Raw genomic sequence first — 15754 nt, forward strand, 5'->3', positions numbered from 1 at the left:
AAAGCGGTCATCAAGTGCGCGCTGGGTTACTGGAGCATGCGGTGGAGGGGGGGGGAGAGGGGTTTCCTAGACCCGGGACCGGGACCTGAGCGACAGATACCACGTGCGGGATGCAGCGTGAGCGGCGCAGAGTGCGGGAGACGTGCGGTGGCGGCAGCAGCAGCGCAGTGTGCCGTCACACTTTGACCGCCCTCTTCCCTTTTTTCTTACATCTACCGCGCGTAAAAAGCTGCCCGCGGCGCGTTTTGCTCCCGCTCAGGATAAAATATCAACTTCCAGACGCAATGGGAGTTTAAAAAAGATATATGAGCGTTAAATGTGAGTGCACCCCTGTTTCCCCTGCGCTTCCACCGCCTGTTGCTTCAGCGGTGCTGCGCGTCCCCGGCTGATGCGCATCAGTGTCGCCGGTCGTGCTCGGAGACTTCACCATCAGTTTGAACGGTGCATCTTTTATTTTTCTTTCTAATTCTATTTATTTCTCACAGTGACGCTCTGTGCTCAGAAGAGTTTATAGAGGCGACGCTGCTTGTGCCAAACCGGCGGAGATGCAAATGAGCATCTGACGATCGTCTTTAAATTTAATTTCCTTAAAAAAAAAAAAAGTTCCAAATGACACCGCGTTATGTTGTGAAACGGACTCTGATGAATTTTCCACTTGGTGGGCTGGAAAAGGAGCCGCGGCTCGTGAACATCTGCAGAAAATATTATGGTGGAAACAGAAAGGAGTTTTAATTGAGAGAACTGGTCCTCATGTTCTGGACGGACTCTCACGCCACAAGTCCAGCAGCTCCACACTTCTGTTTTTCACGGCTGCTCGTGTCATGTGTTGTCCTGCTGTCACTTCAAACCACGTGACAGATGTGTGTGTGTGTGTGTGTGTGTGTGTGTGTGTGTGTGTGTGTGTGTGTGTGTGTGTGTGTGTGTGTGTGTGTGTGTGTGTGTGTGTGTGTGTGTGTGTGTGTGTGTGTGTGTGTGTGTGTGGTGATCTGGTCCTGGTCTGTTTCTGGTCCTGGTGTGTTCACAGTGAAGTGAAGCAGAGGAGGATCTGGAAGCTGCTGTGAAAGTAGAAAGTTGCGCTTCCTGTGTGAGGATTTCCTCTTCTTCGTTTCACCCGCCAGAGTTATGGCGACCCCCCCCCCCCCCCAACACACACACACACACACACACACACCACCCTCTTTTAGAATGCCCAGTAATTCCAGTTTTTTAAGCTGTTTTTCCTCAGTTGTTGAAGTTGCGACCATTGTCAAGATCATTTAGCCAATAGTCTTTTTTTTAAAAAATGACTGTTGTATAAATAAAATAAGATAAAATGTCTTTGTGGAAGCTTCATGGCGCCACTACAGAACAGCTGAAGAGCAACATGTGACCCGAAGCGGCAGGTTGCAGACCTTTTGATCAGACATGCCTTTATCTGTCCATAAATTTGGAAATTAAATTGTTTACAGCCGCCAGTGGACAGAAGAGTAGCAAAATGAAGAAGAAAAAAAAGAATCTGAAGAATAAATATGTAAAACAATAACAGTAAAAAAAAATGACATAATCAGACATTGACCATGACATTCATTCTAAAGTAGAAGTACAGATTTAAAAAAAAAGAATATCAAGTAAAAGTACTGATTTGTCTGCTTTACTTAAGTAAAAGTAAAAAGTACAAGTTCTACAGTGAACATCTTTTACCCACTTTTGTAACTTTTGTTATCATGGCAACAGCATGTGAAGATACAACCCCTTGATATGAAATAGGTAAAATCCTATTCCATTCATATTAGCATGAGTAAGTCTTGATATCTTGCTATTATTCATGTAATCTGATTACTTTTGCAGGCTCAGTGTGGCTAAATGTTGCTTCTATTGTCAAAATACTCAAATAGGATACATAATCGAAAAATCTACTTGAATATCGCAACATAGTAAAATAGTTACTTGCCCCCTTAATTTACAGTACTTGTCCCATTTCTGCTGTTACATGTAGATTTTTATACTGAATTCAAAGAGATTTCAATAAAATGTGGAAAAAAAAGAGGGGGAGCACTTTTTGGCAAGCATTTATAATTGTTTTTACTTCAAACACCTGAGAGAAAACACCACCAACTGTTGGTAACTGTAGATATGCACGTGAATGTTTTCGAGAATCATAACTGAAGTTATTTTTGCATTTGGATTAATCAGAGTGACTTTCATTTTTACAACACCGCTGGCTCTCTGTCACTGCACAGACTGCTGCCAAAAAATGCGCCACCATGTTTTTAATGAAGGGTCGTGTTTGTACATCACACCAAACTCTGCATAACACTGGTCGACTGTTACTCAACTCTGTGTGTGTGTGTGTGTGTGTGTGTGTGTGTGTGTGTGTGTGTGTGTGTGTGTGTGTGTGTGTGTGTGTGTGTGTGTGTGTGTGTGTGTGTGTGTGTGTGTGTGTGTGTGTTAATGCAGCAGCTGCTTGAACCGGATGAAGCGTCCGTCTTCCTACAAAACTACTCCATCTACTGGTGCAGCAGCAGACAACATCTCGGCCCAACAGTCTGTCAGACCCTTCCTGCTCGTTTTAGTTGGAACAACAAAAAAGTGCTGTCTTAATTAATAGACAAGGATTTGTTAAGAGTGGATAAAACTGGATTTAAAGTGTGATTTAAAAAAAAAAAAAAAAACATGAAAAAAAAAAAAAAAAGCAAAATGGAAAAAGCAAAAGAATAAACTGAAACGTTTTTTGGTGAGAAGACAATTTAATGGCCAACGCATAAGCTGATAAATCCTAAGATATTAAAACTGAGAGCTGAGCAAACCAAAAAGGTTCATTTGAAATGGATTGGAAGACTCTCACTAGCGTGTGTCAGAGCGTTATATAATCTGTAATGTGAATATTGTGTTGATATTAACTGTGTATTCTGAGGAGGGAGCAGCAGAATATCATTATTTAGTTAGTAGCTCGTTTTGACGCGTTCAGATGAATCGATTTCAGAAGATCAAATCCTGGAACTAATCAAAGTGTCCTGGTCGTGGACACTTCTCAGAGTCGGTTTGGGGTCAGGAAACAGAATTTGGCTCTAAAGTCTTTTTCCCCCTGAAGCTTTGGTGAGTTTGTCTCTTTGAGGAGAATCTCTGTGGATGATGTTTCATCCGAGTGATGAAAACTTCTCGTCACGGTTTGTCTTTCTGTCTGACCTTGGACCTCATGACATATTCCAATCTTTTTCCTGGGAGCAGCGTGGTCCCACTCTCGGACTCGTACTATCGTTTCCACGACTGTATGAATCCACGCTCTATACTCATAGGTCGCGACCCCCTTCAGGGGCCAAGCGTTTGGGGGGGGGGGGGGGGGGCGTTGGGCTGGCATTGACGGAGATTGCCTGCAGATGTTGTTTCTAGGGGCCCTCTGCTTATTTAACTAGAGGATGTGGAACATAAATCTCCCAAGCCCTCTGCTGCACTGTATCATATGTGAGGTCACACATGAGGCCGCCGTGGCCCCACTTCCTCTCTGGATGGAAGCAGCGCCGCAGCACCCGGACCACAGAGTTATGGTGTTCTGTTGCAGCGCTGCACGGCTGTCATGTGCTTCTATCAACAAATACTACATCATCAAACTCCCGCTCTCCAAAAGCCACCTCGCCTTTATCAGATTACACCGATTTCTGCGAGACATTTTCCATTAAAGATGCGCTTCGCTTCAGTCGTGTTTACATAGCGCCACTTTTCTCACAGGACGCCGCATTAAGAGGAAATATGAAGAGAAACGGTCACGTATGAGCAAACACAGGCTGGAGTGTGGAAGGCAAAGTCAGATTTAAGGAGAAAACCTACAGAAGATGCACTAAAGATGAAGAACATCTGCAGAAAAAGAGTCACAGAACACGCAGGAAGGAAGGAACAGAGAAACGAGAGCACAGATCACAGTGGAGGGACACACCGAGATACTGACGGCGACGCTCGTACGGAAAGTCAGGATGTCTTCCAGCGTTCTAAATCTACAGCAGCTCCACTAAGAAAATGACCCGAAATTGAATTTTAAGCTTCTTCACAGAGTTTCAAGCCAGAAAGTGGAGATCGAGAGCGAAAAACAAAAAAAAAACGGACGTACAGATCAAAACCGCACGGGAAGGTAATGAAAAACAAGACATTCGTTAAAAATCGAAGAAAACTGCCAGAAACCGATCCGAAGACACTCGAGTATGTAACTAAAAGGATCCTTTCGACAGTTTTCACATCGCCGGAAATTTTTGTTTCTGCTTCAAGTTCAGCTTCAACTGAAATCGGCGAGGATGGTACCAGAGGACGCTGGACAACGCCACTCCTTTTTGTTCTATGTTGTGTTGACAAACAAATGCAGAGTGTGTCGTTAGTTGAAAACCTCAAACGTAAAGGTACAAGACTTATTAGTAAAACGAATCATCCTGCATTTAAACACCTTGAGAAAATCTAAAGGAGCCAATCCCACCATACAATTTTGTTGTGATCGAAGAAGATTTTTTCAGGGATTAAAAAAAAAAAAACAGTAGCTAAAGTTCCTTTCCTCCACCACCAAGTCAAGCTCTTTCAATTTTTACAAACATAGCCAAAATAAAGCTCATGTCGCTTTTCAATGCGCTCCAACTTAAGCCCACCGCGCGCCAGTCAAACTAAACTCCAAGCTTATAGCTTCAATGACATGAGCACAGATACAGTATCTCAGGCCTGTGGACCAGACCAAACAGCCGTCCTACTCATGGCGTCTCCGCAGGTATTCCACACACTGAAGCAAACAGTTGAGCTCCTCTCGCCAGCTTCTCCACTCACCTGCCCCTGATCCTCTTGATGAGGCCAGATGACTCACCCACCGTGTTCAGCTTGTTTCTGCAGTCAGACTAATTACTGTCAGGAGTGAGACAAGACAAGAAGAATTGTACAAAACAAAGGAAAACCAAATACATAAAAAAAAAAAAAAAAGACTCAACAGTATCTTGAGATAATAAGATGGATAAAACCGACAGAGAAGGTGTGGATGGGAGACTGCTATCTTTCAGGGTGGCACCTCCATGTCGGTTGAGTCCCTCAATTTGAAAAAGGCTGGTTTGATTCCCCAACTCACACAGTCCATATATCCTAGAAGCGAGACACTGTAACTTAAATTGCTCCCAATGGATGGATTTGAGCACCTTGCATGGCAGCCGCCTCCATTGGTGTGTGAACGAAGCAATGTGATTAAAATTACAGCGTAAGAAGCTTTGGGGGTGATCAAGCAGTGGAAAAGCTATAAGTGAAATTCATTTACCATTTCTTCAGGCACGGCCTCCTTCTTGGTTGCTCCGAATTACCCGTTTGTGTGAGTGTGATTGTGTTTCTCTCTATTATCCATGACTGCTGTATGTTCAGACTTTTATCCGTTGCGAACTGGGATTGTCCCGGTGGATGTAAATAGAAATAGGATCAAGCTTGTTTACAGGACAGATGGGTGTGGTTGTGAACAGAATCGGAATGGTGCACTAGTTCGCACTGTTGCCTCACAGAAAAAAAAGACTTGGATTCAATTTCAATTATTTCCAAAAACATCCTTGTTTGTTGAGGATGGACGGATGAAAAAAGACATTCAACTTTTTTCCACACATTCTTTTTTTTTATTTGTAAATAATAAAAATGAACTTTTTTTTTTTTTTTTATATATATAAAACATACACATCATTTGAGCCACATCTGTTATACAAACAAGAAATGTTGCAGTGAATGCTTTACTCTTTTCTAATTTTTCTTGTTGCTTCAGTGGAACACAGAAGTTGTAAACAATCAGCATTTTTTTTTTTTCCTGGTAATACTGACAAAGAAATAAAAGAAAGTAAGAAAAATAAGGAAAACAAAACAGCTTCACCGGACGATGGAAAAGAAAAAAAAAACTCTTCTGAGGTGGGACTGAACGCGGCTGGGGTCGGACGATGACTGTGTGGGACCCCAGTACATCGCCTTGTGGCATCCCACCCTGCGCTATGGTCCCTAGTGATGATCAGCTCGATCGTTGTAAAACTTGGCCCCTTTCTATGTTTTGTTTTGTTTTATTTTTGCAGTTATCACTCGAACCAATGAGACGCCAGTGAACGCCTGCTGAGTATTTACAGTGTGACTCTCTGTGCATCTGCTTCTAAATATATCTGTGTGTATCTGAAATCATTATGTTGAAACATAATTCATATTTCCTTATATGTGAATCTGATTTGTACATATTTATTATTCTTACATGGCCTCAGCCCCCTTGGAGGTATACTATGATGTGGAGTAACAGTGAGAGAGGCTGTGAGGTCTGCTCAGTACCACTGTGCAGTACAGTACATCTTCCAGAGGGTCCAGGAGAGACATCAACGTAATCTTGGGGTTCGGATTGAGAGACATTCAGCACCGGACTGAGGGACGTGGAGAAGACTGCAGTTTAAAATGTCTTTCGTGTGATGGGGAATGGCTTCGATTTCTTGGTTTTATCTCTTTAATATTCAAGTACGAGCAAACTGTACAACGGCATGCAACATACAAGCGGCCCTACAGTATGTGGAACTAACACACGTTTATCTAGTTCAGGTTTCTTTTTTTTTCCTCTGTAATCTGTTTTACAAAAAAGAAAATGTGCATGCAGCTTGGAACTGGTTCCAGAGACATGCTGGCCCCGCCTCTTCCCTCCCCCGGTGGGAGGAGCCTGCGGGCTGAATGGATGGATGAGCGTTGGTGTCCCGACAGATCAGTCTGATTGGTTACTTTCACATTCACAGAGATGCACGAGGGAAACTGTGAGCGACACTTCTTTCGGTTTCTGTCTCATGTAGGAAAAGATGGATGACGCCGCAAAGCCGAAAAAACAAAGCTGAACTGTCTTGACAGCCCCCTGCTGGCCGAGTGTAGTTATTTCCCTCCTGCACATCAGGCAAATTTAAAACGTGAATAAAGTTAACTTTCCTATTATGTTTTAATTCTGTTTGTAGGTGTAAAAACACTTGTTGATGACTGCTGCAACTCATGTCGTGCTAAGCTCGCGACCAGTTTCCGCTTTCAGGAAGCAGAAATACATTAACTCTCTTAATGTGAATAAAAGCATGTGAGAAATGTTAGTTTTTTTTGTAACTTTCTCAAAAACAAACATTAACTTTACCATCCATTGGCATGATGTCCATTGCTGTGCAAGTAATTTAAAAAATACTGAAAGATTAGTTACTGCTTACAAACTTTAAAAGTGGAGGGTTTTCTTTTGAAATGGCTCGTTGATGAGTCTCAGTTTGTCTGTCCTGTGATAATAATGCAAACACAGCAGGAACAGTCTGCAGGGATTTTTCAGCTTTGCTTCTGCGTGCAGACGCGTCACCCGTCTTCACATTTGGCCTGTGTCTGAGGACGGACACAAAGACATAGAGCGGACTCGTCGACGAAAATTGTTGCTTTTTTTGTTGTTTTTTTCCATCTTTTTTTTTTTTAAACCACGTATTTTTCTTTTCTCAAAAAGTTAAACTTTTTGTCGTAAAAAAATCAAGCTCTTGTGCTTGTGTTTTTTAATAATAATAATAATAATAATAAAAACAAATAATAAAACAAACTAAGAGTTTGGGTAAAAACATGCCGGAGGAGGGAAGGCACTCCCCCCTCCACCCCCACCTCCAGAGAGCTGAACAAAGATGCACTTTTTACTTATTCTGACGTTAGTTTTTCATTCTTTACAGTGACGTTGTACCCTTGTGATTTTTCAAAGTGACATAAACTTTAAGTTATTTATTGGTCAACCTCCTGAGAGGCCTAATACACATCTATACAAAGACGACTGGACGTTCTCCAGCGGTGGAACGAGGAATAACAACGCTAACCTCACGGTCAAGTGTAAAAATCTAAAGTGTGTCATCATCACCAGCCCCCCACCCCGACCACCCCAGCCTTCCCACTGCATAACACTTGCAGACATTTAGTAGTTTTTTGTATCTCTTGTGTATTTTTTTTTTTTTAATCTCTCCATGCACACACCAGACTGACGACATTATCATGAGCATTTCACGCACTGTAGAAAGTTTTTTTTGTGCCCGTAGTAACAAACAAAGGGGGGGGGAGAAAAAAAAAGCAAACACGCTGAAACGGAGTGGCTTCACAGCAGCCGTGGTAAACATATTGAAAAGAGAGATGGGGGATAGAGGGGAGGAACGGGGGGGGGGACCAGTGATGCAGCTCCGAGGCACCAGAAGAAGGCCCTGTGCTTCCAGACTGAAGACCCACGCTGGAGGGGGGGAGGGGGGCGCGGCAGAGCAGGCGTGCCGGCAATGTGTCGGGGGATCTGAAGAGGAGAAGCCCCCCCTGAAGGGGGGACGGCACCCCCTGCAGGTGTGGAGGGTAATTACCTCTGTCCATACATTCCGATGCTTACATACATTTCTTTGCTATTGTTGATTCGGTTAAAAACCACCCTGCTTCCACTTTTGATTCTCGGCTCCGTGGTGGAGAGCCGCCGCGTCGTCTTCTTCTTTTTCTTCAGCGCACACAGAAACACGATAAGATTCTTCTTTGAATGGACATGAAACACTGAAATGTGACGCTGCCTACGACAAACAGAATGAACCGCGGCAGGAGTGATTGTCAGATCTCAACAAAGCTTTTTTTCTGTTGTTGTCGCGACTGTTTGTGATTGTTGTTGTTTCTGCCGCTTCGCTTTTCTTTGTCTCTGCAGAGCAGTTTTGTTTTTTCTTGTTGGTCCACTAGGATCGGACCCCGGGGGGTCCGGACGAGCTGTCCAGGGAGGACTGCGAGGCTCGGCGTGTGAGGGAGGCAAGCGTTGGGTCCACTAAGGACGAGGGAGGGAAGAGCTTGTACCAGCCAATGACTGTGCTTGATAAGTCCAGCTCCTCTAGCAGGATCTGTGCAACTCCCATGAAGCTCTTGTGGTCCATGCGGCCATAGTCTCCCCACACGATTACCTGAACAGAAACCGACTCCGTTACAATGCTCGTTTGCCACAGGTGTAAATGTGGAGGACTGCTCCTGATGCTCACCTGCAAGACTTTACCCTGTGGACTCTCCTCGAACAGCAGCGCTTGCTGGTACAGCGGGTCCAGAGTTTTACGTGCAATCTTGGTTTTCTTTTTGGCTACGTACGCTCCATTATTCAGCATATAGACTTTGACATAAGGAGCTGAAGGCAGAAACATAACAATAAAAAAGGACATCAGTGTGGAAAACAGCATCAAAAAGATCTTTTTATCTTCATGGGAAATGAGTGGATGTCAGATAATAATGGGACGTGTGTGTGTGACTGAAAGGTTCTGTATGTCCAGCCATCTTCATTCAAGCTTACTCCGTACGGGGTCACTTTGGCAGTATGTACTGCAATGAAGCCCAGACCTCTCTGCTCCTCTCTAAACCTCTAATGAGAGGTCATCAGGAAGCATTCTAATCCCTGAACCACCTCAACTAGCTCCTCTCAATGTGGAGGAGTAGGTTCTCGACTTTGAGTCTCTCTGCCCACCACCCCTGCAGAGAAAACCCATTTCAGCCCCTTATATCCATGATCAAATTGTTTTGGTCACTACCGAAAGTTCATGACCATATGTGAGAGTGGTGATGTAGGCCGACCTTTAAACCGTGAGCTTTGCTTTATTGCTCATCACAGGGGTCTGGTACAGCGACTGTATTACTTCAGCCACCAGTTTGAATCTGAAGCCAATCTCATGATACACCCTCGCATAACTCATGAATAAGCTGTTTAAACTTCTCCATGTTGATGAAGGTGCCAACCCCCTTCACCTGGAGAGGGCATGCTATACTTTTCTGTGAGAGGACCATGGACCAAAACGCATCCCAAAGGCTTCACACTCGGCAGAGAACTCTTCCAGTGAACACTGGGGGCCCTTATGCTATGCTGCCAGAAGGACAACCTCATTCGCAACTGTGCTACCCCCCCCCCCCCCCCCCCCCCCCACACACACACACACACACACAATGCTCTCCTGGCCTCAGCTGTGCTGTGACACCTTATCCGTAAAGATCATGAACAGAAGGGTCGACAAGGTACAACCTTGGCAGAATCGAGTGCCCATCTCGAACAATATCTGACTTAATACAAAGTATACAGACGAGGCTGTCATGGCAGAAGTACAAAGACAAATATATTTTGGACACCCTGATTTTTGGATTGGACACCCAAAACACCAATATCTGCCTAAAACTGACTTCAGCAACCCACAGATTATCCTGAATAAAATGCATAAGGACTTGTTTTCATGTCAAGGTTTCAGGCGTACTTAAAACGCCATTAAGGACTTACCAGGGAGAGATTTAGATCCGGGCTTCTGTACGAGTCCTCGGGCTCTGATGACCTCCACCTCCAGCTGACCTTTTTTCTCCATCATACCAATCTGGATGTCACCTAGTGACAAAGAGCAGATGATTGGTTTGAATAAAAGAAGGAAAATGTGACGAAGATTTACACAATAATAATCACTGGTTCAGTACCAATAGCAGGTGTCGCTAGTGTTTGTCTTCCCACTAACTGAGCCGGTCCCAGTCCATCCAGGAAGTCACTAAACTGACTGCTGGCTCCCAGATTCACTCCAGAGAAGATCAAACTAACAACACGGGAACACAAAGAACCAATTATTACATTTTCATGACATCAGTTTTAAAAATCAGCAGTTTCTGTTTCCTCCAGTGATGATGAAAGTGATGGAGAAGACACACGAGTGCGGTGTGGTTCACTGACTTTCCCTCGGAGTTGTAGCTGTTCATGCTGCCGTTGTTGGATTCCCTGCTGGGCTGCCGGCTCATGTTCCGCGTCAGCTCCACGGCCATGCCAGTCTCAGTGCTCCTCTGGATCGGTGCCCCCTTCTCCTTTTTACTCTTCCCCTCTGCACACACACACACACACACACACACACACACACACACACACACACACACACACACACACACACACACACACACACACACACACACACACACACACACACACACACACACACACACACACACACACACACACCTGTGAGACTCACCTAGACTCTTAGAATCTCTGGACACGCAACATTCAATTTAACTTCTTAAAGGTACAGTCAAATACATTTGAGTAATATCGCTTTGATGCAGTGGTTGGCAGTAGTGAGTCACTGTTTCTCATTGCTTCAACATTTCTAAAATGTTCTACTTGGGTCAGAAAAATGCATGCGTAGCTCAGTAATCCGTTCACAGAGTGAGACAGCTGCACCACCTCAGTGGATTATCTCTGTTTGAAGTTTCATTCCCGTCCTGCTGAACCAGATAATAAGCGGTAAACAGGAAGCGGGTGATCCAAACAACACTGTAGGAGTGTAGATATGAACTCCAGCATGTAATATGATGACTTAATACATTTACTTTATCAAGAAAGTCACATTTATTACATTAACCCAGAGTAAATGTCATCTTTTTAACTGGATGATGTATGTAACTATGACATTATAACTGGGGTAGACAGCTTGTGGGTGTGGCCTACAGTAATTGACTGCTCTGATTGGATAATTAGTCGCTGTATCATATTTCTGCCTCCACAATTAAAAGCTGTTTTTCTTCTTTTATTGTCTTTTTTTTTAATCAAAAGAAGAACATTTCTGCTGTTCATTCCAAGGGGTTGTCGACATCCCAACTGTTCATATTTAGAGTTCTAAAGATGAACTAAAGGTTCCTGGTACTCACCAGGCCCGCTGATCTGTGACGTGCTGCGGCTGCGACGGTTCCCCACGATGGCGACCACGCGGGCACTGAGACTGGAGCGCCTCTTCTTGCTGCCGCTGCCCACCGTGCCCAGCGCGGTGTCCGATTGGCTGCCGTCGGTGCGCTCCTGCGTGTAGATCTCTCCGCTAACGCTGGAGCTCTTCAGCATACTGCGGCCCATCGATCGCATCTGCCGACTGCAACAGAGGGAGCAGAGTCTGAGAACGGGCCTGCGGGAACAAGTTGTACCTGCAGAGGACCACACCTGAAATGTGACGGGAGAACATCACGGCTGGCCAGGTGAGACGTGGAGCTTTTCAAACACTCAGTTCAAACAACTGAGTTACAGCTGCAGAGCTGCTGACTATCTTTCTGTTTGAGCCCACTGTTGGCTTTAGCATTAGCAGAAGCTACTATCATTTTCAGTGGAGTTTCTAGATGTAAATACTTGGTGGGGCAAGATTTTATTTCAGGTCTAGTGACACTACTGAATTCCAAAGTAAAGCGGGTGCACAACCTTTTAGTCACAACATTCTAACAACCATATAGAAACTGATCCCGTGCAAATGTTGAGCCTTGGAGATAGCTGATCTAAAAGATTTTAAATAAAAATAAATAAATTAAAATAAATCAATGAAAGGATTTGATTTCTGTTTCAGAAAAAGTGGCTCAACCACTCAAAACCCCAGTAAACTATTAATTCAAAAGATTTTTTTAAAAGCTTTGGTCATGGCGTCACACAGTTTACCACCAGTTACCTTAAGTTTCTCTGCTAAAGTAGGAGTTTCACACTTGTACTCGTAAATAATCAAGCTAATTAATTTTGATTCTTAACTGGTATTTGTGACAACTTGCTCAGGTTCTGTGAAGCAGTGCCTAAATCAGCACCAGCCAATCAGCTCTGAGCATCTAAATGACGTGAGTGGGGCTTTGGGCTTAAAGCCCCACTCTGCATCAAAATCACGTGAACTGAATGAACGGAGCCACAGCCTGAGCATGCACACTTACACTTTACTGCATGCAATACACACTGCATGGTGAGGCAGGGGCTCGCCCCACTAATGCACCATCGGTGGGGATCAGGAGGAAACAGCCTGAAGCAGCCAGAGGAGACCAATAACCAGGAAGTACAGTCCTCACAAAGTAATTATGTGCTATACAAGAGGAAGTTTTATTGACAGACAAGAAAATATTGTAGATAACCTTAATCAATTAACAGCATACTTTGCATGCAGTCCTTTCTGATGACACCAGGTGGGGCTCATCGTTCTAATTGCAGTATGGTTTGCTTTAGCATTAGCATTGGTAGAAGATGCTGTTCCTTCATGACTAAGAGCAGAGCATCCCAAGATAGCTTTAGTCATATCAAAAGCTCCTGCCCCCTTGTCTCTGTCCCGTTGAACAAATCAAATTATAAAGTAACTAGTTATTTATGTTCAGCGACTTGTTAGTTCTCCACTACATTTCAAGGAAGTGACTAATAAATGTAATCAAGTACAGAGCAGAATGTGTACTGCCATTACATTCGCTGCGATTTTGTCCTATTTTCTGATGATGTGGGCTTAAATTCTCCTACATCTCCTCCATACAGCCAGCAAAAATATCCACGAAGTAATCAAGTGCTACTTTAATCAAACAGCATTACTCATACCACTAAGATGAGATCTAAAGTCTATACTATAGTATCGTAATAGAGTATAGTAATATGGATAGTAATACAGAAAATGTAAAATAAGAATTCTGAAGTCAATAAAAATCTATATTTCAAGTTTCTTCAATCACTTATGAGTTATTTAGAGGTAAAAATGTCATTTGTTTGACTTTACAAAAGCATGAAAACTGTAATTTTGTTACAATCTCCATTTGAAAAAAATAAATCACATTTTACAACCCGGAAAGACTAGAGAACTAGAAACATTCACTTCTGTGAAACTCAATTAGTGTGAGGGTTTCATGTGTTCAGCTTCATTCTCCCGAAACAGAAGCTGCTGAGGGAGCGATGCTGCCCCCTGGGGGTCCGGAGGAGCCTGCGCAGGTCCAGCCCCTCCGAGGGGGTCAGAGTGCTGCAGGACAGCCCGGCTACACTCCTCCCGTCACCCATACTGTCCAAGGACCCCCGCCCGGGGGTCAGCGGGAGGCAGGTCCCGGGCCTCTCCGCCACCCCCTGCAGGGGATTCAGGGAAGGACGTTCAGAACAAGGGGAGGACCCAGGAGGAGGAGGGGGGTCCCGTGGTGGAGGGCGGAGGAGGAGGAGGGGGTCCGGGCAGTCACAGCACAGGACGCATGCAAGGAGGGATCTGAGACATGCAGTGGGCATCACACACACACACACCCACACACACACCCACACACCCACACACACACACACACACGCACACACACACACACACACACAGGCACACGCACACACAGAAGGGTCAGTTGTTTTTGGTTGGAGCAGATCGAGCATGGACGCTGGAGAATTTAGTAAATTACAGCAGCAGTACAGATTGAGGAGAGGAGAAGGGTTCCAGATGGAGGTGAAATGGGAGCTTCCATGTGTCGCTGTAACCTCAACTCACCTGTTTCTGCTGTCTGACTCCACCAAACAGGCTAACACTCCCACTGCACACATTAATATCCTGCTCTGAGAGAGAACTGACCGAGGGGGAGGCAGTCTCATTGGATTAATAATGCTAATGCTGGTTTTTTTCCTTTAAGAATAGAGGCGACCTTCGCTGTCTGCTTTTGAAATGAACTGATCATAAAAAACAGAATGTGACTCCGACTGATCTGATGTATTTTCTCTACAAATATTGCAAATTACACAAAGGAATCTTCACAAACTTTATGAATTACAATAATATTTCTCAGCATTGGAAATGACGATAACTCATAACAGTTATGAAATTAGTACTAAGGGTCTTTATTATCAAGATGTTTTTTCAATCTTCAGCCACAAATAAACTTTAAGATGAAGCCTTTGATGAAAACATATATTCAGGTAAAGTGCCTAGTTTTCTATATATTGAAATTTAGTACACATAAACTGAAACATTACACAAAATTTCCAAAAACCTTTCGCCTATAAGGCATAAAATCCAAAGTATTATAATGTTTCAGTTTTTTTGTTTTTTTTCAGGTTCTAAACATCTCAAATTAAAATATTTAATAAATGCTGCAAAATGTATACGGTAGCTTATATGTTGAAATACTGGAAATAATACAAGCGAAATCTTTTAGTTTTCCTGATAGAGATTTTTTTTTTTTACTATGTTCGTGTGGAAATGTAAAGGATTCATGTTTCAAACTGCGACACAGAAAATATCTTTCTTGATGTAGTCCTAGCTGTGTCACGCCTACTTTAACTCTTCTACCTTCAACTTCTCTCTCATTCACACTCGTGCATCCTGTTGTCTCTCTCATTTGCGACTCACCACACATCTGAATTCTTGTCTGTGACAAACTCTTTGTGAGCGCCTCATTTGTGTTGTGAGTTTTCATTTTTGGGGCTCATGTAGTCACATGACAAGGCCAGCACTAAGAAACTGAGGTAACCTCAATGAATCGATGTCAGCAGAGCCTCCGCTGTCACTCGAATGTGGTCATTCACAGAATGAGATAAATGATAAAAAATCAGCACTGATCCATCAGTTTACCCAGATTTGATCCTGTGAAATATCCGTTCCTGACTGACCGCTGACCTGCATTTGGGGCAAAGTGGCAGAATTTACCCTGCAGTCACAGGTCGAAGTAACGTTTCTGTGGTCTTGTGCATTCCGGAACAATGTGAGGCCGACCTGATAGAGATGGACGCTGAGCTGAATGTTACCTGGACTCCCTGCTGTCTCCTGCTACTGTGTGCCTGCGACGCTTCAGCTCCTCAGAGAAGCGCCTCTTCCCTGCCGATCTCCTCCTCTCCTCCTCTCCATCCACCCCCCATGAGATCCTCCTGTCCTTCTTCTCCTCCTCTAACGACTTGGATCTGTGTGCGTGTGCGTGTGTGCGTGTGCGTGTGTGTGTGCGTGCGTGTGTGTGTGTGTGTGTGTGTACAGAGGAGACAGAGCATGCAGAGGAACAGCAACATGCAGCGAGTCGCATGCAG

The 15754-nt window shown here is 44.0% G+C and overlaps 1 protein-coding gene across 1 annotated transcript in view; it reads right to left on the reverse strand.

The window, feature by feature from the left end:
- Positions 1–8684: 8684 nt before the first annotated feature.
- The window catches only part of rims1b (regulating synaptic membrane exocytosis 1b), a gene marked incomplete at both ends in the record, with an annotated part of 65859 nt that continues 58789 nt past the window's right edge, over positions 8685–15754 (reverse strand). Inside the window, 7 exons of the mRNA XM_080464610.1 lie at positions 8685–8903; positions 8979–9118; positions 10250–10351; positions 10438–10550; positions 10685–10829; positions 11653–11867; positions 15482–15634. Of these exons, the coding sequence (XP_080320736.1) occupies positions 8685–8903; positions 8979–9118; positions 10250–10351; positions 10438–10550; positions 10685–10829; positions 11653–11867; positions 15482–15634 (1087 nt within the window). The remainder of the gene's footprint in view (positions 8904–8978; positions 9119–10249; positions 10352–10437; positions 10551–10684; positions 10830–11652; positions 11868–15481; positions 15635–15754) is intronic.

This window comes from Lipophrys pholis (assembly GCF_963383615.2).
Source record: "Lipophrys pholis genome assembly, chromosome: 5".
NCBI lineage: Eukaryota > Metazoa > Chordata > Actinopteri > Blenniiformes > Blenniidae > Lipophrys > Lipophrys pholis.